This window comes from Falco naumanni, chromosome 5, assembly GCF_017639655.2.
Source record: "Falco naumanni isolate bFalNau1 chromosome 5, bFalNau1.pat, whole genome shotgun sequence".
Taxonomy (NCBI): domain Eukaryota; kingdom Metazoa; phylum Chordata; class Aves; order Falconiformes; family Falconidae; genus Falco; species Falco naumanni.
This window is the reverse complement of record NC_054058.1, coordinates 34,671,023-34,690,294: the sequence shown is the minus strand read 5'-3', so window position 1 is coordinate 34,690,294 and position 19,272 is coordinate 34,671,023. Positions and strand designations below refer to the sequence as shown.

The window sequence follows — 19,272 nt, the reverse complement described above, 5'->3', positions numbered from 1 at the left end:
GAATCACAGTGTCCAACTCCATCTCTCTTAGAACCCTCCTAGTCCCAGTGGTAAGCACAGATTTGGGCAATTGGTTACCTGGCAGGGGTGGGGTTTACCATATGCAGACTCTTTGGGATGCGGTGTGGACACACAGATCCACTCCTGGGATTGCTGTGGCCACTTGGATCGGGGTGGGTGGAGGAAGGCTTCCTGGCATCTGCTCCTGGCGTGGGGGGACTCAGTGCCCGGTCAGGCTGGTGCAAGCCCCCGCATGCCCTGGGGTACCACTCAGTCACGCTGCCCGGTGACTCCAACTCAGCTCCACCCAGACACTACTAAGGAGGGGGCGGGGGTGGGGAAGAGAAATTGAGTCTGTGGGACCTTTTCTCGGCCTGGATCGGGCTTCTTTCCACCACCCTCATTTTCTCTCCTTATTTGACACCCCCCCCCTCCAGAACCAGCCTTACACCTGGGGTGGCTAGGCTGCAATTTCTGGAGCCCTTGGACCAAAAAAGCTCCTTATGCACCTCTTCTCTGCAGGCAGAGTTGGGGAGCCTGTGCTCTGCCAGGGGCGACCGCCCGCCTCGGCAGCGCTGCGGTGGGAGGCCCGGCCGGGCACCCCCTGCCCCCGCCGGCCCGCCGCCAGGGGAAGCCGGGCGCGTTTCGGAAGAAGCCGGTGGCCAGCCACATCCTTCCGGAGAGCAGCTCCGTCCCGGGGCTGGAGGCGGGGGAGGGAAATACGGGACACGCGCAGAGAAAAGCCCTTCCGCGGCTCGTCCAGGTGAGGAGCACCCGCAGGGTCTCAGAAACCGGGAGAGGCCGGGGCAGGGACCGCCCTCGCCCCGCCGGTGAGTGCCGCCGGGGGCGGGCTGGGCTGGGCTCTCCATCGCCCGGGGGCTGCCGGTTCCCTCCCAGCCGGCTGGAGGAGGGACGGGGGAGGGAAGGTGCGGCGGGGTGGGGAGAGCGCTTCAGACACACCTGCCGGGGCGGCGGGACGGCGGCGCGGAGCGGAGCGGGGCGCGGCCCGCCCGGCGGCGATGGCGGGTAAGGGGCGAGCCCCCCGCGGGAGCGGGTAACGGGCGCTTCTCCCCGCGGCCCGCGGGGGCGGCGCAGCCCGCTGTGGCCCCTTTCCCACGGGGGCAGTTGCGTCCCCCAGGGCGGCCGGGAGCGTGGGTTTGGCACAGGCTCCGGGGGTGGTGGGCTGTTCGCTCCTCTCCTGCGCTTCCCTAGCCACCTCCGCAGGGCTGGCTCCGGCTCGCCGTTCCCCTCGGCGCGCCGTCGGGCTGGCCGGAGCGGGAAGCGCTGCCCCCCCGGCCCCGGCCTGGAGGGGTCGCCGGGCGGCGGCGGGGGGCGCCCCGGGCGGCGGGGGTGGGGGTGACCCGGGCGGCTGAGGGGGGCGCCCCGGGCGGCTGAGCGGGGCGCCCCGGGCGGCGGGGGGGGGGTGCCCCCGGCGGCAGGGTGTGCCGGCTCCCAGGCCCTTCCGCCGTCTCCCTCTCCGCCGTCTCCCTCTCCGCCGAGCCGAGGGGCTGGTCGCTGCTTGCACAGCTGGCGTGGGTTTCTTGGCGAAATAACTTCGATTTAAAATCCAAAGTCCGCCGCAGAGGAGCGGAGCTCAAAACAACGCAGCTTGTGTGACCTGCTGTTGCGTCCTCCTCCTGCATACTTATGTCCCTGTGGCAAGTGAGCTTGTCCCAAATGAGAGAGATCAGCTTCTGCAAGAAACGAAGTTTGTTTTCTTTATTCAACCTAGGACAATCCAGATCTGTGTTGGTATTTAGGCTCCTAAGTCCTTTGGCGCTGGAAATCAGACACTTGATTATCTTTTGTGGATTCAACAATTCTCTTTTCCCGTTACACTTCATCCAGCAGATCCTGAGCCTCTTGTATTTCTACTTGGAGGATTAATTTATGCACAGCTTTCTCAGCCATCCTCCTTGCTGTGCTAGGTGGCTGTCTGAAATAGTGTAATATCATTCTCACCCCAAGAAAGAAAGAAAAAAACCACCACCCCCCCAAAAAAAAAAAAAAAAAAAAAAAAAGTTGGGAGGTTTCCTTCGTGAATCTCTGCACTGCCCCTGGGGATGTTTGTGGCTGGGGTAAGGAAAGCTGCGCTTGATGCCAGCACCAGAGCGGTAGGTAATGGTGCACACTGGCGGGGAGAGATGGCTTCGTGGTCTCAGAAGATCTTTGCTGTGCTCTGCCTTGCCAGCCAAAAGGATTTGTGCTAGCCTCTGAAGCAGATTGTATTTCTCAAGGGAAAATAGGTAATGCTGGTTGAGTTGATACATAGATGGAAAGAGAGCTCCTTGCACATACCTGCTCCATCACAGCTCGTAGGATGTAATGGAGCAAGTTCGCTACTGCTCTAAGGGTTTTCGGTCCATTGACTTCAGGTGTTCCCTCTTGCTTTATTTGGTTGATAGATGGATTTCCTTGTTGCTACATATTTCCAGGGCTCCACACTGATGTGTGGAAGATACATCGAAGGTAGGCTTCTGCAATTCCCGTTTGGTTTCACCTGTAGCCAACTGCTCCATGCAATGGTGCCCTCAAGGACATGTTTGGTCACCAACGCTTGGGGTGTGCACAGTCAAGTGAATCACCAGGGAAAGCCACCTTTCCAGCCCTAGTATGAGACAGCACGTCCCAGGTTCTGAAAACTCTTGGTCTTGAGAGTTTCCCGTTCGCAGGGAGGGGAAAAAAGGAAGATGTGCGATGTTTGGGGGGATTTAAGAATGCTTCAGGGATGAAGATGACATCTTCCCTGGACTTCCTACAGTATATGTTCTTAACTCCCTTATGCACCGCTTGTCTTCTGTGTATCTAAGGCCCTAAGTGGACACTGAAGATCCTGCTGAACCAATTTGTATGTAAAATGGCTTCTGATGTATCTGAGTCCTGTTTGCAAGACTGATGAATCATTTGCAGGATCATACCTTGACTCATGTTCTCCCATGCCTCCTCATGCCTTTTATCCTGTGCTTCTCCATCATTCCTCAGACTTTCTCTATCCTTTTATCCTCCCAGCCCTGGAGAATGCCCCTCTCCAAGCCTGCAGCCTCTTGGAGCAGGAGGAGGAAGAAGACACCATCTGGGAGAAGATTGAGAGTGCACGACATCAGCTGACCCGCTCCCTGAACCCGGCGAAGCTTACTCCATACCTGCGCCAGTGCCGTGTGATAGATGAGCAGGATGAGGAGGAGGTCCTGAATTCATGCCGATTCCCTTGCAAAAGCAACCAGACAGGTGGGAGAAAGCACAAATTTGCACTTAGATGGGCCTGGTTTGTGGGGACAGCCTGGTTTTGATGTGCAGTGGATGCTACCCAGCACGTGTTTATGTGGCCTCCTGGTGTCTCCCACTGCATTGCTACCTCGGCTTTGCTGCTCTCTGAGCTGTTCTGCAGCCAGACCTCCCTCTCACCCTCTGTGGGCTTCCCCCTGCGTGCACATAGATGAAGGCAGTACTCCCACCCCATTCCCTCCTGTAGCCATTCCCATTCTTGTGGATGGAAGTAAAACTGGTGGAGATGCTACTTCATATTGTGAAGCTGGGCTATGCTGTTTTCTTTCTGGTTTGCAAGGAATTAATCCTAGCTCTTTGTCCCTTCTTCCAGGTTACCTGATGGACATCCTCCGGCGCCGTGGAAAGCGAGGCTATGAAGCCTTCCTGGAATCCTTAGAGTTTTACTACCCAGAGCACTACACGCGGCTAACGGGGAGGGAGGCAGCCCAGCGCTGCTCTATGATCCTGGGTAGGGGCAGGTGCTCCGTCTTCTCTTCAGCTGCTGCTTGCATGGGAAGGGTCAGAAATCTCTGCATGTGCATGCATAAAAACCTGGTTCATGCTACCAGTGTGTGAGGAACCCTGACAGCTCTGTGCCCTGGATCTGCCAGGGAGGGGGCCAGGTGTACGTGTGTGATGGACTGTTGTGCTGTAAACCTGTGACAAGAAGGGCTACAACCCTCAGGAGAGCTTGGCACCCCTTGGTGGAAAACAGAGCATTGAGCATATCTGCAGGCTGGTATTTGGCAGTTACCCCTGTCTCAGCAGCCAGGACCAGATTCTCCTTTGTCTCCCCCCAGATGAGGAAGGCCCTGAGGGACTAACTCAGTTCCTGATCATGGAGGTGAAGAAGGTGAGGGCTCAGCGGAAAGAGCACCTGCTGAAGGAACACCAGCTCCAGTTGAAAAACCAGGCATTGGAGCAAGAGCAGGCCCGGCTGGAGCAGCAGCTCAAGGAGCTCCTGAAGGTACAGGAGCGTTGCCAGCGGCTGAGAGAGGAGTGGGACTCCAACAGTGTGGAGCTGCTGAGGCTGAAGGATGAGAACTACATGATGGCCATGCGCTACGCACAGCTCTGTGAGGAGAAGAACATGGCCGTGCTGCGAAGCAGGGACCTGCAGCTGGCGGTATGGCTTTGGGGAACATGAGGGTTGGCAGCAGGAGGTGGTGGGGGTCTGACGAACGAGAGGGATGCGTACGAATGTCTGCACATGGTGGCCCGTGAGCGTGAAGGAGCTGATGGCAGGCAGGACATACGTTGGGGCATGTGCCCCTGCTCTTGAGGGGGAATGTGCCCTGCAGGGCAACACAGGAGGCTCTCCACTGCCCCAGGGCAGCTGCAGATACAGCACCTAGAGGAGACAAAACAGACTCCTCAGAGGAGCTGTCAGGGCGATGCCTTCCTCAGCATCTCTCAACTCTCAGCCTGGCTTTTGGTACTGTGAGATGCCCTGTCTGCTCCTGCATGTTCCTGCTGCCCTGTGCTGCCTGCTCCGCCAGCAGGTGCTTGCAATGTGTCCGGGTAGCACAGGCACACAGCAGTCAGCCGATTCTGTCAAATCTGTGTTTGTATTTACTTCTTCCCTGGGAAAGGGCTTGTGTTTTTCTCTTTCTAGTGAGGATGGTGGCTGTGCAGGCACCTGCACGTGAGGCGCTGGGCATGGGCATGCTGCCTGGAGCTGCCCAGCGTGCCTTGCTGCTCGTAGGAGTGTTTTGGCCCAGACTTCACCTCCCCCTGCCGCTCCCCACCACCTCCTTGTCTCCCTCATGACGTTGGGGAGATTCATGCCCTGCATACCTGAAGGAATTCGTGATGCTGCATGCCAGCTGCCAAGCTCTCACCTCCAGCAAACTCACACCCATTTCCTGCCTGGGCAAGGACAGCCCTACTTTGAACCTATTAATAACCCAATTTCCTCAGTGCTCAGCTGTCTCCTGGCATTTCCCCTACCAGTCTTGGTCTGGACCTCTCACAGAGCCCCACAGTTACATTTCATTCCTCATTCTGCTCTGCCGGTGCTGGGATCCTCCCCTGCCTTCTATCTGGTATTCCTGCCAATGCCAGCTCCCCTGGGCCTCCTCTGAGCAGGGAAGTGAATTGCTTGTGGGTGACTATGGGGTAAAGAAATCACCCTGGAAGCAGGGTGGGCCACCAGACCCCCTCCTGACTCCAGGGTCCAGAAGTGTCTGGTCTCTGAAAGTCATTCTAGGTCTTTTGGGCAGATTTACAGAAGTAATCCAGTTCTAGAATCTCTCCTTGGCAATTGTGGCAGTGCTGCTTAGTGCTCAGTGGCTTTGTTAGGTTTCCCCTGCCCTGTTTGCTCTCAAAGCCTTACCTGGCTGTGAAACTTGGGTTCTCTGATCAGACTCACCAGTTGTCACAGTTCTGTGAGGACCTCCTTTACTCCTAAAAGTAACTGACCTCCTCTGTTTCTAGTGACATGTTGGTGGAGGAGTGTGAGAGCAGGCCAGGGTGTGACGATGCATCTGTGGTACCATGCAGCCTCCAGCAGCTTGAGCCTCAAACACTTCCCAGGCCAGAGGTGGTCTCCCCACACTGAATAGCCTCCAGTGGATTTTTCTACTGCAGATTTGGTTTTCAGCTGTTCTAGGAGCTGGGAAGCCTTTAAGATACAGCTGCTGGCCTTGGCAGCACACCAGAGGTCCCTGGTCCACCCACGGTCAAGGCCAGCTGCATTGGGGATGCCCCTAGGCATCAAGAAAGGGGTTGCACCAAGAGAGGATCCTGAGACTGACTTTGCTTATGCAAGTGCATCTTCCTCCTTTGCCCTGCAGGGAAAAGCTTTTGTGCGCAGCTGTGCTAACCTTGGCCCAACAGCAGGATACTCCTTTGCCCAGTTGCCCAGCCCTGGCTTTCCTCACCTCCAGACTCTTTTTCTGCCCCGCATCCTCTGCTTCACTCTCCTGCTAAGGCAGAGGTGCAGAGCCATGTGTGTCAAGACTATGTTTCTTCCCTGGGTTGCAGGTGGATCAGCTGAAATGCAAAGTGACCAGCCTAGAGGAAGAGTGCAGCCTGCTGCGGAAACAGGTGTCTGTGCCGCCCCAGCGAGAGGCAGAGGAGCGGGGCCACCCCGACACCGTGTCTGAGCTGTGGGCTGAGAACCAGCGACTCACGGCATCGCTACAGGAGCTGCAGGGCATGTTGCAGGTACCTGGCGGGGCAGGGAAGGCTCCAGGTTGCCTCCTTCCCTGGGGCAGCCCCAGTGCTGGTGATGTGAGCACTGGAAAGGTGGGTGAAATCACTGTCCTGGTTGGCCTGTCCCTTCCTCTGAGCATATTTCTTGGCTGTGGTGACTGCCGTTGCTTCTGGGTTGAGGTAGCGATGGGCCCTTGTTTCCAGCTCTGTGACTCTTGGATGTGCTTACAAGTGTGACTTTGTGCCTTGGAGTGTGCATTAGATTAATGTAGGAGGATGATGGCAGTTGTGCCAGTCTGCTTGTCATTGTCCTGGTCTGGTGCTCCCTCAGTGCTTGTGGTGCAGTGACAGTACCCTCACTCTCTAGACGCCCGGCGAGGGCCCAGTGCCAGGCTCTGAGCAGATCCTGCTGGACATTCTGGAGCACGACTGGAAGGAAGCCCAAGATGACCGGCAGGATCTCTGCCAGAAACTCAGCTCCCTGCAGAATGAGCTGCTGTGGGCCGAGGAGCTGAGGGATAAGGTAGAGCATTCATCACCACCCCCATCACTGCCCCCGCACACCGAGAAGGGCCTGGAAGAGAGGGGAGGGAGGGGACTGGGAAGCCACAGCAGTCACTTCTAGGAGGGCTAATGCTTGCTGCTTGCTGTTGCCAGTACCTCCAGGAGGTGGAAGATTTGCAGCTGAAATACCGGACGTTGCAGAAGGACTGTGATCTCTACAAGCATCGTATGAACACAGTGCTGCTGCAGCTGGAGGAGATTGAAAAAGAGCGGGACCAGGTAAATTGCTCTCCCCACAGCTCTCCACCTCCCAGCTGGACCAGGGCATTTGTCTCTGCTCTGGATACCCTGTCCTTCCCCAGTGGATCTTCTCCATCCATGCAAGGGTGTGAGATGGGGATTAGTAGTGCACTTCTCTGCTTTTTCTCACTCTCAGCCTGGCTTCTTGCAGGCAATCCAGAGCCGCGATGGGGTGCAGCTGCAATACTCCCAGAGCCTGATTGAGAAGGACCAGTACCGCAAACGCGTGCGGGCCCTGGAGGAGGAGCGGGATGAGCTCCTAAGCAAGCTAAGCCAGGCAGAAGGGCTGAACAGCACTCTGGAGGCACAGCTGCAGCGGTGCCAAGGCAGCCGCAGTCTGAGCAAGGTGAGGGTGGCTAGAAAGAAGGGGGACCAGAGAAGGCGGAAGGGTCAGGACTGATTTCTGGGGGGCGCAGTGGGGTGATGGAGTCCCTTCTCTCCCAGATGTGCAGCTCTTCCTACTCCCTCTGCTCCAACCTCAGCAGCACCTGGAGCCTTGTAGACAACTCTACCAGCTTTACAACTGGACTTGTGGATCCGCTGGGGGTTTCTGTTATCCCGTTCCCAGGGGATTCGGCCATTCAGAGCATGGTGAGCACTTGACCATGAGAGGCTGACCCTCAGCTGAGGGCAGTGGGGACCCATGCTGCTCAGGAAGGGCACAGAGGCATCGGAGTGGGTTTGTTGTGGGGCTATGACTTTGTGGAAGACGGGGCATGGGGCTGTGTGTAAGGTTGGGGCAGATCCCAGGTGCAAAACTTTGTTCTTTCAGTCTCTGACAAGCTGGCCAGCGCCGCACTGCTGCAGTATGTATGCAGCACTCAGCTGGGTAGGAAAGAGGGGGAAGTGAAACTCTCTGCAGCCCATATGACACCCTAGAAATCAACAGCCTTATGTAAAATGTTATCCTACCCAAAAAGCTGTTTAATCTACGCACGCTGGGGGAGAAATCCTGGCTCTTTTGAATCCTGTAGCAGCATTGTATTCTTTTTACGGGAGCCAGGTTCTTTCCTTTGACTCTTTGAACTCATCCTAAAGCACCCTAAGATGGGCAGTTCCACAGGTGTGTGGTGGCTAAAAGGGAGATAGAAGGACAAAGCTGGGTATTGTCTTCATCTGTTACTACTCCTACAGCTTATACATTGCAAAAAGATGGGGATGCAGTGTCATGCAGCTCCCTCTGTGGTCTCTCCTTGGGAAAACAAGGTGCCCCTGGGTGTTTGGAGGGATATGGATGGTCTCTGAAGAGTCATGTGATACCTGAGGAGCTCTTTGTGACCTGATCTGAAGGGAGGGGAGAGGTGGTGCTGGGTGTTGGTGTTAGCAGACATCTCTCTTTCACTGCCCAAGGAGGTGACTCCCGACAATGAGAAGGATATCAACCGCCTTTCCACCTTCCCCTTCCCCCCTTGCATTGGCTCCATCCTTCGTCGGCAGCGGGAAGATAGGTGCATGCCCTACAAAAGGTGATTGCTGGGGGCTGCTCGAGTCCGTCTCCTTTGTGGGGCTTTTGGGGCCCAGGGAGAGCAGGCTGGAAGGGGAGGAGGGAGCCTGGAGTGGGGGCTGAGAGTGGGAGGGCTGGCTAGCAGCTGTGTGCTGGCTGAGCGGGGGGCTTCTGTGGGGTGGGGGAAGGTTGTGGGGATGGGATTGAGAATGGGATGCAAACAGGCTTTGGAAAAGCTCTTGCCTCACAGATCCCATTTTGTCTCCTTTGTAGCTTGTCCTGTGGCTCCTTTAGCAGCATGGAAGATGCAACAGGTACCAGGGTGGGGGCTTTCCCCAAAGGGTGTAGCTAAAAAGAAGTGGTGGTTGTGCAGGGAGGGGTTGGACAACTGACCCTCCCTCATACTTTTGGTTTGTGCAGCTCACTCTGAGGGCTCTGTATCTGTAGCAGGGTGCTATGGACCCATGCATCCCCATGTGCCTTACCAGGCACAGCAGCTGGAAAAGCTGGGTTTTCTTCTGCAGAGCAGGCAGCTATTCACATCAGCTCTGTTTAATTCATGGAGAGCGGCATTGACAGATAATTTGATGTGGAGCTGGGGGAGCAGGTAACAGAATAGAGAAATGCTTTTGCCTTGGGTTGTTACTGGATATTCCCTTCATCTGCTGCTACCTGGGTGACGGGTTGTAAATCTGGAGTGGAGCTCCTGGTGCTGGCAGGTCCTGTGGTTAGTGCTGGTGGCTGATGTCTGGGCACATCTGGGTGGTCCTGGCTGCTGCCACCTTCTGTCTGAAATGCTGATGGAGTGAAGATTTGCTTGTTCTCAGGAGGCATGGGAAACTGTCCAGGAGGGTGACTGTTCAGAGCCTCCCTGAAGCCTCGATTTCCTAGTCAGATGCTAGAAAATGCCCAGGAAGGGTTGACAGACCCTTGCCACCCCAATAACATGAGCTCCCTGTAGTACTCGGAGAGGTGATGTGCTCCCTCTTGCTCTCTTCCCTAGGCAGTGGTTTTGCCAGCACCTCGCTTGGGGCCTTCTCTTCTTCCAGCAGTACCTATGCCAGGGTGAAGTCAGAGATCTGCTTGTCCACGCTTCCCAGCCGTGAGGAGGTCACCAGGAGGTTACTGTTGCTCTCTGAGCTAGGCACACCGAGCCAGCTGCTTGGGGGGATGTTTTGTGGTTATGCGGGACCATGTTTGGGAGAGACATCCTTCCTTTCTGCCTCCCCCCTTGCAGGCTTTTTCTCGCTAGTGGGAGAGGAGAGAAATGAAGATGCTATAGTTCTTGCTTCCTAGCAGGACTTCCAATGTTTTGTGCTGTCCCATTTGTCGTGGCAGGGGTGGAGATGTTGCCCTGGGCTGGGCACACATCTGTCTAGGCAGGGACAGGACTGTGGGAGCCCAGCTTGGCTTCAGTGTTAGGGCTGGTGGGGTGGAAGGGGCTTATGTGATGGAAGAGGCTGTTGGGGGTTTGTGAGCTCTGTGTGCGCCCTGGTGATGGCTGTGAATTGCAAGCTCTGTACCACAACGCTTGGTACAATAAACACCCTGTAGCTGGACACAAGGCATGGGGAACCGGTTCTTACAAAAAGCAGCAAACTTCAGTTGCTGGACTTAGCATTTCTCTTTGCCAGGTCACTGGTGGTGCAGCTCGCTAGCATGGGTCACTCCAGCAACCCCTCACCCCAGAAGAGCCTCGGAGCAGACATATCCATCCTTGGAGGGAACAGAACAGGGATTTATGTGCAGTGGGTCAAACCAGGCTCACGGGTTGAGGAAGCAGGACTCAGGGAAGGGTGCCGGCTCATTGAGGTGAGTCTGGGAATGGGCTCACTTCGTGGGTTTGCAAGGCACCTGGAATGATGCAAGGAGTGTGGAGTGATCCCCGGTGCAAGCTGACCTCTACCAGCTTGAAGGCCAGCTCCATTTCTCCTGTTTCCCAGGACTGCTCCCTGCCTAGAGCTTTAAGCAGCACAAACACCCATCCAGGTCTCATGGCACCTGAGCGTACCTATGCATGTAAAAATGCTGAGACCTTCTGAAACACTTTCTTCAGCTGTGGGGAGGGGAGAAACAAAAAGGAGTCAAGCAATTAAGACAGCAGTATGGCTGTGTCCTTAGGGTTGTCTGTCACCTTGTAGTATTTCAGGGCAGTTTGCATCCTGCACATGCCTGTTGCAAAGCAATCAATTCTGAGGCAAAATTTCTAAGGCCTTTGTGACCCTCCTGAGCTATAGAGAACAATTGCTCTGAAGAAAGCTCCTGGATGGAGGGAAGGGCATTTGTTTTGGCAAGAATGACACCACTTGAAATACAGCTACACTACTTGAATTAATATCCCACCTGTAACTGAAAATAAATCAGCTCTCCTGCCCCCACTCCCACACGCATTCATGCGCACACATTTGCTTTCACAGCAGACTGGGTGGTGGCTAGCAGCAGGTGTTTCAGAGGCAGAGGGGGGACCCAGAGGCAGACTGAGGATCCCTTGTCCTCAGGTAGAGCTTTCCCTGGACCTGCCTTGCTCTGTAACATCTCTTGTTTAACCCTGCTGGGTGAGGGAGCTGAGTGGGGAGCCTGCTTTTCCAGCCCTTAAGTCTAACAGCATTGGATCCTTGCTAGCTGAGGGTGCCGTCACTGAAGGAAGAGGTGCTTTCCTTGGAGAACTGCACACGGGAGGTTGCCTACCTGAGCCTGCTGCATTGGGATGAGCCCTCTAGCCTCGTCTTTCAGCTGGACCTGGAAGGTAAGGCCCTGGTGGCTGGGTCATCTTTGAGCCTGAGCTCTCTGCCTCCATTTCCAGACCCTCTGCCCAGCCCTGGAGGTAAATCTTAGTTATCTCTCTCCTCTCCTGTTTGGTCCTAGGCCATCATGTCTGACACAGGGGTTGGCCGTAGCTCCGGTAGCTTTCCCTGTCTGGTGTGACTTGTGCATCCTCTGAATTACAGGATGGAGGTACAGACCTTCTGTCTGTTGGCCTCCTCTGCAACCCCACCCCAATCCGTAGCATCACAGCTGTGCTGGGGACTTGGCTATCTTATCAGCGATGGTTGCTTCCTGCATTCCCACCTGTGGTGACCTATCTCTCCTGCTCCAGGATACCAGCCTCTGCAGGAAGCTCTGCAAGAAGGAAAGAAGTTTTCTGGAGACTCTTTTTATGTACGCACCAACCTGTCCCTCCTGGAGCTGTCAGACCCTTATGCACTGTGCGTGAAATGTCGGGAGATCCTCCATGTCATGGACACTATGCACAGAGGGCGGCTGGAGTGGTACTGCTCCCGCGTTGATCCCTTGACCATGCGGGACCTGGACAAGGGGACAGTGCCCAACTATAGCAGGTAACCAGGGTGAGGAGGAAGCCAGGGGGTACCTGGGGTACCTGTCCCATTTATCTGTGGTGAGCATCCCCTAGGAGTCCCGAGGGGTGCAGACTGGCCTCTTGACAGTGTGGGCTACCCACGCCTTGTGTGGGGGACCAGTGTAGTAGTGTTTGGGTGCCTTGAGAGGATGGGAGGTTGATTGAGGGCTTTGATACGTCTGGAGAAGATGAGGCTGAGGGGTGACCTTACCGCATCCTACAGCTACCTGAAAGGATGTAGCAAGGTGTTGGTCTCTTCTCCCAGGTGACAAGTGGTAGGACAAGAAGAAATGGCCTCAAGTTGTGCCAGGGGAGGTTTAGATTGGCTATTAGGAAAAATTTCTTCACCAACAGAGTTGTCAAGCACTGGAACAGGCTGCCCAGGGAAATGGTCGAGTCACCATCCCTGGAGGTATTTAAAAGACATGTAGATGCGGTGCTTACAGACATGGTTTAGTAGTGGACTTGGCAGTGCTACGTTTATGGTTGGACTCAAAAGATCTTAAAGGTCTTTTCCAACCTAAATGATTCTATGATTGTATGCTTCAGTAGGTCTGTGGGCGTTGGTGAAGAGGTCACAGCAGGTTACAGTCTCTGGGGGCTCTAGAGCTGCTTGAGTGCAAGCTCTCTGTCTTTTCAGGGCTCACCAGCTTTTGAAGATCCAGGAGAAGGGCCAGATGCCTGGGCAGCAGAAGGGCCACAGAACTAATGTAAGCCGAAGAACCTAGCAATGAGAGCTCTGTGTGTGCACCTGTGGCCACCCCACCACCTCAGCATGCAATCTGCCCCACTCTGTTGGTAAACCAGCTCGTACAGAGGTGGCAGCTGGGTTAGCAAGCAGAGCAGGGGCTTGTAGCCCAGGCAGTGTTACTGCTCTCTGGCTGCTTTCCTACCCCCTCCCCACCTCCCAGACTGCACCTGATGGGGGGCAAACCTGGTCCCATACTTTCTATGTGTGTGCTCCATCCCCTTTGCCCCAGTGGGTGCTCTGCAGCCAGCTCTGTGTGTGTGTGTTGGTCTATGCTCTCAGCCTTATTGCCCTCACTTTCTGCTCAGCTAAAGAAACGAGCCTTGGACCAACTGCGCCTAGTGAAATCCAAACCGCAGAGGAGCTCAGAACAGCCCCCTCAGCAGCTGTGGCTGGACCCCTGCTCAGGTGAGCTGTTACCCCTGCACCTGCCCCATCACCCTTGGACACCCAGTTGTCCCTTGTGGGCACTGAAGGGACACTGCCATCTGGGATGCCTCAGTGTCTCTGCCCACAATCCCTCTTATAACTCTGCTAATGGGATTTTGGGAAGCCCTCTTCCTTTTCCCTGGTTTTCTGGGGCTTTCCATTGCTTCTGTGGTTCTTGGGGTCACCTAACTTTTTGTGGAGAATAAACTGGTGCATAACTTGAGGAAGTCCCAGGAAATGGGTGAGGTGTAGTTACAGCCAAGGTATCTGCCCATGAATGAGTGTTGTAACCAGGGTAGGATCTCTCCTGGGACATAGGATGGTTGATAGGTGCCTCCATGAGTCAGGATGAGGGGGTGGTACAGGGAGAATGGGATAGTCCGTGGGCTGGAGACAGGCTGGTCTGTGTTGTCACCTTCGGCTTTCTCTTCGTTCCTGTCTTCTAGACCCAGATGTGAACCTGAAGCCTTACAGCTTGGTGCGCCCTGTGGTGGTCAAGACACCCCGTCCTGTGGTGCTGTCACCTAACTGTCTTGCACCACGGCTCATCAGAAACCTGCTGGACTTGCCTACCTCTCGCCTGGACTTCCACGTGTGCCCAGCAGGTAGGCAGCAATGAGTGGTCGGCATGTTCAGGGCTGTTTTGGGAGAAGTAAAGTACACAAGCCTCCTGCTTCTGAGGTCTGCTTTCCCCTTTTATCTCCTGCCACTTCTTAGGCATACAGTGAGAAGCTAAGATACCGCTCAAAGAGGTAACTTCTGTGGAGGCCTTGGTCAGCCCAATGCAGGGAACAGATGCTCTTAGTCTTGGAAGTATGAGATGTAGTCTCATGGGACTCTTGGAAAGCACATGAGGTGCCTCTTCAGTGGCTAAGTGCGGAGGTCTCCGTCTTCCCAGAAATATCTATTGATAGGTCACCTTCTTGGGCTGAGTGTCTGCAGGATGTTCCCTCCTGTTTTTAACTGTCTCATCCCTTTGGACCACAGGGAATCCTTCTGGTCTCCGGGGGAATGGGGATCCTCCCTCTTCCCTTGGGTGGGTGGTTGTGGCATTGCCTTGCTGCTCTGGGTCACTCTTCCCAGAGGTGAAGCCCCTGGCTTGAGGTACCATCTGCTGGTTGACTTCATACCAGCTCTTCCTCCCCAGGAACGGGAGGATCCAGCCTTAGTGCTGCTGTCCCCTTCCTTCTGCCAGCGGGGTGAGGCTGACACGCCACTGCAGAGGCTGCTGCGGAAAGGGCTTTTCTCCCATAGGGAATTTTCACAAAGGACAGCTTCTTTCCTCCTTCCTCCTCCCTTCGCCATCTCTCCTTTCCTTGTGTTTAGAGTTCTCCCTTTGCCAACTGCAGGACTGAAAAATGAGTCGGTATATTTTTTCCGGGAAGTGGTGATGGAGGTAGTGAAAAATCTCTGGTCTGCTGGAGAAAAAGGATAGCTCTGAAACTTTGGCCGCTGGGCTTCTTATCTGAGTGGCTTGGCCATATATCCTGTCCTACTGAGCCCTCTGCAGGGTCCCCCTCACATTGCACGGGGACACACTTCGAAGCCATTGCTGTGGCTGGGAATTTACACTGAGGGCAAAAACTCTGGTCTCCCCTGTCAGTTTTGCCTGTTGCAAGGGAAGGAAGGTGATCTGGGATCCCCGAGCCGTTTGATTTCTTCGCTGCCTGTATTTTCCTTTGGAGAACTCCCCAGCCAGTGCAGTTAGTGTAAGTCGGCTGATCTCCCGCAGGAGCCAGTGGCCCCAAAGGAAACAGATGGCTCTGCAGAATCCAGCTTTACCTGGGAAGGACCGATGCCACCAGGCAGAGGATGCCCAGCAGCCTGGGGCTTGAAAGAGTCTTCTCCTAAATAAATTATTTCTATCTTAGGGATGTGCAGCTTCTAATAGCCTTATTAGGTTCCCTGCTTAGGTTTCAGTGGCACTGTGGGCAGCTGTCTAGGGCAGCACGGTCAACAGGTAAAGCCTGGCATCTGCTTAAGCCAGCCACACGGGGCTGCGGAGCCTCTGGGTCCCAAGTGAGGTCTCTGTGTGTGTGTATCATAGCATCTTCTTTTAGGAGTTACCAGGGGCACCTGGCGATTGTTGTTTTGTCCACAATGGACTTCACTGACCTGCCAGCTCTGCCCCCAGTTCTCTGTCTCAGCATCACCTCTCCGTTGCTGTCCTGCCTGGCATTGGCTTGGCTGCTGGGTGCTGTCCTTCTGCCTCTGAGCAGGGGGAGGTGGCTCAGGCTGCCCCCAACAAAAGGAGGTTCAACTTGGCCCCCATCTTCCTCCCGCCAAGATGCACACTCCTCTTGCTTCCCCAGCTCTGCCTGCTCACTGGAGCCATCTATGACCCCATGTAGCTCACAAACCCTGCAGAAAATCTACCTGGAAAAATAAAGCAATTATTTTTATGCCATAGTCTGTTACAGAGTGGGAGGGACAATGTGGCAATGGGGAAGGGGGTATAATGGCTGTGAGCTGGCTTAGGCTGGTCCAGTACTGCAACACAAGTGCTGCTCTTGCCTTGCAAGGTGTCTTCAGCTGTGATATCTTGCTTGTTCTGTATGCAGAAAGCTGCAGGAGATCCATGCCAACGTGTAATGTTGTATAATTAGACTCGCTCTCCAGAATCCATAAACGCTGAACTTCATAAACATCAGCGCAGCAGTAAATGTGCGGGATCTGTGGTGGAAAATATGTGCAAGAGGAAGAAGGGGCTGACATCTCCTTTTTCATATCTCCTCTTGGTTCACAGAGAAGCTGGCAGAAGGGGAACCCAGCGCAACCCCTGATCAGGAGCACCCTGTGTCTAGAACTGCGCCCCAGGGCCAGAGGGAGAGCAGGCGAATCCACATGATCCGGGAGGCAATGGAGAAGGTGCTGAGCTGTTTGGTGTGGAGAGAGAGGGCCAGGATGGGGCACCCCGTTCAGATTGGAGGAGAGGAAGGGACAGCTGAGCAGGAGGAGAGGAAGGGTGGGGTGGTGATAGAGAAGCAGCTGCTTGCTTGGGGACTGTGTAGTTTGGAGGGTGTTTTAGGTTCAGGTGCTGTGAGGTTGTGGGGCAGCAGGTACAGACTTTTTCCCTGAGTCTTTGTGGAGCTCAGGTGAAAGAAATGGCAACTGGGGATTCTTAGTGGAGGTGGTGGAAAATGCCATATGCAGAAATGACCTCCCTGCTCTCACATTCCTCGTCTTTGCCAAAGCAGCAACAGCTTTGCTCAGAGCAGACAGATAAATGTGGAGCTGTTGGTGACAGTGACAACAAAGAGGATATGAAGATGGGCTGTAGCTGACTGAGGGGTCTGGTGGGCTCTTGGGTTGGTGATGGAGCGGGTGACCCTGTTCTTTAGTTCCCTCCTTCCCTCTTGGCACTTCCCGTAAATCCCACATTTAATGAAATTACTATTGGAAAAGCAATGATATTGCACAGTATGGGGTTTGATTTAATGTAACTGTCAGGGGCTGGGGTTATTTTTTCTCCATTTAAACCAGTAAATCTATTCAATTTCCCTTCCAGAATAAACACTGCCTGCTAGAGCTGGGAGTTCAGAGTGTGAGGGATCTAATTAAAAGTGAAATATACCCTATTGTTATCCATGTCGAGGTCACTGAGAAGAATGTTAGAGGACTCAGGTAAGAAAAGACGGAATGGCATGGCTGATGGGTATCGCGAGAGGAGTGAGAGGCCCTTGTCGCTGTTCAGAGGGAGAGATAAGGATCAGGATGAGAGCACTTGCTGCGTGTGTGTTTGGGTTGGCTGATGTGAGGGGAAAAAGGGCAGGAGAACTGGCGTTGTGTACATGTGAGGGAGTTCCTGGGTGGTTTTGCTACCTCATCTCTCTATACCAAGTGTAACTCTCATCCTTGTGTTTTCCTCAGGAGCTTGCTGGGGAAGGCAGGCCAGCGGGACTCAGAGGTGCTGAAGGTGTGCCGTGGTGCAGAGCAGGCTCTCCACACTCTGCCGTGTTCCTGGGCCCGTGTGGAGCCCCATGCCTGGAGCCACACTGAGGAGCTGCCCAAGGTGGTTCGGGGATGCATCTTCCAGGAGCAAACTCGCCCGCTGTGGATCGAGGAGGGTGATGACTGAACTGTGATAGCAGCAGGCACTGCCAGCTACTGTCCCCAAGAGCGGTTCTTGGAGGTTCCTGCCTTCCCAAGCTCCTCCAGATAGCGTGTTCTTCCTCCCCAAGGGAATGACAGCAACAAAGGCCCCCGGGAGTAGCTTTTCTGGTCCTCTTGAGGCCACCAAGAGCTGGGGAGTAACACACGCTGCCTCCCCTGTCTGAGCTTTCTGTGTTTTATTGGAGAGATTTCTTCCAGTGACAATGGTGGAAACCACCCTCATGGGCTGTTCCCCATCACCTTGAGCTGCCTTTGTCTCTGGTGTGTGGTCAGATTGCCAGATGGGGAATGTAGGGGAATTGTGTGGGATTGGGCTCTGTAGGAGCATATCTCTCACACATTTGGAGCCCTTATCCCATCACCTTCCTCTGCCCTGCCCTGCGGCACTGTGTGCTCCGGTGCCCTCTTCCCATCTACCTCACCTCCAGCCCCACAGCGCAGGGAGCACGGCTTATGTGCCGACACCTGGCGTGGCTGGAGTGACACTAAGCTTGCAACAAATCCTCGTTTTACAGGAGCTGTACTCTTTATTGCTTGTAAATTATTAATGGTGCCTTTTATTGGCAAGCACCATATAAAGGAGAATTAAATACCATTCATAATGGGAATGGCAGGCTACGGGCTTTTGTGTTACTGAGAAGGTTCAGGTAATGACAATGGGGTATTTTTCTCCTTTAGCTGAGACCCAGCTGCCCAGTCCTCCAGGGGAAGGAGGGAGCACTGGTTTTGCTGTTGGGAGAGCAGCAGTAGGTGTGGGGAGAGGACAGGCTGAGTGTGCCGGTGACCAAGCCCCCTCGCCTTTCTACTCCTCCCCTTCTTCAGCCCCTTGTCTCTCCCCAGTGCTGATGTTGGCCAGGTTGCTTTAGAAAAGCCAGGGAAAAGCTCACTTGATGTGTCTGGCTGAGGTCCCTAGAGCTTCACATCCCTCCGTGCCCTGGTTATTGTGAAGTGACAAGCCAGCTACCTTATCCTCCTGGGGGACAACTGTGAGACTGAGGTCAGCCGTGCTGCCAGCAGAGTGGGGTCAGTGCTCCTCCGATGGGGGCTGTTCTCACCCTGACATGAGGCTGGGTGTGGGTTCAGGTTCTGACAGAAGGAAGAGGGAGGGTTAGCGTAGCAGCAGCCCTGCTTCCCTACCCTGGCACAGTCCTGACCCCTAACCAATTGCCATTATCAGCCCTGCTCTAGGGAAGGGGTACCAGGACACCCACACTTGGAGAGGTGGTGGTAGGTGGTCTTTCTTGGGGCATGCAAGGGGAAAATGGAGTCTGTGGCCCTGGGAGGCTCCATGGGGCTTGAGGCCAGACAGGGCTGAGCCCACTGATCCTGGGGTCAGTGGGAGATGGGCAACCAGCACCAATCAAGTCATCTCTGTGTCCTCCTTGCCCCTGCGATTAGGGCACTGCTAGTGCCATGCACTTTTGAAGCTCTGAGTAAAGATTAGCTTGCTGATCTTCATGGGTCCCCTGTGAGGTGTTATTTCAGGCTCTAAACCAGTTGCCTGTGTCTTTCATGAGGACAAGAGTGAAGGTAGGAAGGAAAGAAAATGAAAAGATTTTAACCTGCAGTCACTAAAATGTAGAGCAAAGTCCCAGCTCTGCCCTGGAGCGATGCAGCTCTCCCAAGGAAGGGGGAACTGGTGTAACACATGGCTCCAGGTGAAAGCTCCCAAATGACACACACTCCAGGGGATGCAGCCTGAGCATCCAGGCACAGACAGCCCCCTGGGAAGGTGCTTGCCCTGCAGGCAAACAAAATGAGACTCTTGTTGAGCTGATGAGAAAAGTCCCAAAGCAAGCTTCTATCCATCCTTACATAGATTTGGAGGTTAGAGTTTGCATCTTTGTAGGGAAAAAAAGTAGCACTTGAGTATCCAGGGAAAACACTCTGTGTGGCACTCTGATTTGGGGCCTGACAACTTCTGCCACTACTGGCACTGGGAACCATCCCCAA

General features: G+C 54.7%; 1 protein-coding gene across 1 annotated transcript; it reads left to right on the top strand.

Moving 5' to 3' along the window:
• Positions 1-997: 997 nt before the first annotated feature.
• On the top strand, positions 998-17,927 carry CARD10 (caspase recruitment domain family member 10). Its single transcript, XM_040593989.1, has 21 exons — positions 998-1,026; positions 3,010-3,228; positions 3,599-3,736; positions 4,068-4,393; positions 6,253-6,435; positions 6,791-6,946; positions 7,081-7,206; positions 7,379-7,573; positions 7,672-7,818; positions 8,578-8,693; positions 8,945-8,985; positions 9,675-9,792; positions 10,306-10,483; positions 11,294-11,417; positions 11,769-12,009; positions 12,670-12,739; positions 13,086-13,185; positions 13,653-13,811; positions 15,953-16,074; positions 16,715-16,830; positions 17,077-17,927. Exons 1-21 carry the CDS (start codon positions 1,020-1,022, stop codon positions 17,282-17,284), a joined length of 3,090 nt encoding a protein of 1,029 aa, XP_040449923.1. The 5' UTR covers positions 998-1,019; the 3' UTR covers positions 17,285-17,927.
• Positions 17,928-19,272: the final 1,345 nt, after the last annotated feature.

Excerpts from the sequence above, each read along its gene's own strand:
- CARD10 (XM_040593989.1), top strand. Across the intron at positions 6,947-7,080 it reads CCGAGGAGCTGAGGGATAAG|TACCTCCAGGAGGTGGAAGA; the intron begins GTAGAGCATTCA and ends TGCTGTTGCCAG. Across the intron at positions 7,207-7,378 it reads TTGAAAAAGAGCGGGACCAG|GCAATCCAGAGCCGCGATGG; the intron begins GTAAATTGCTCT and ends GGCTTCTTGCAG.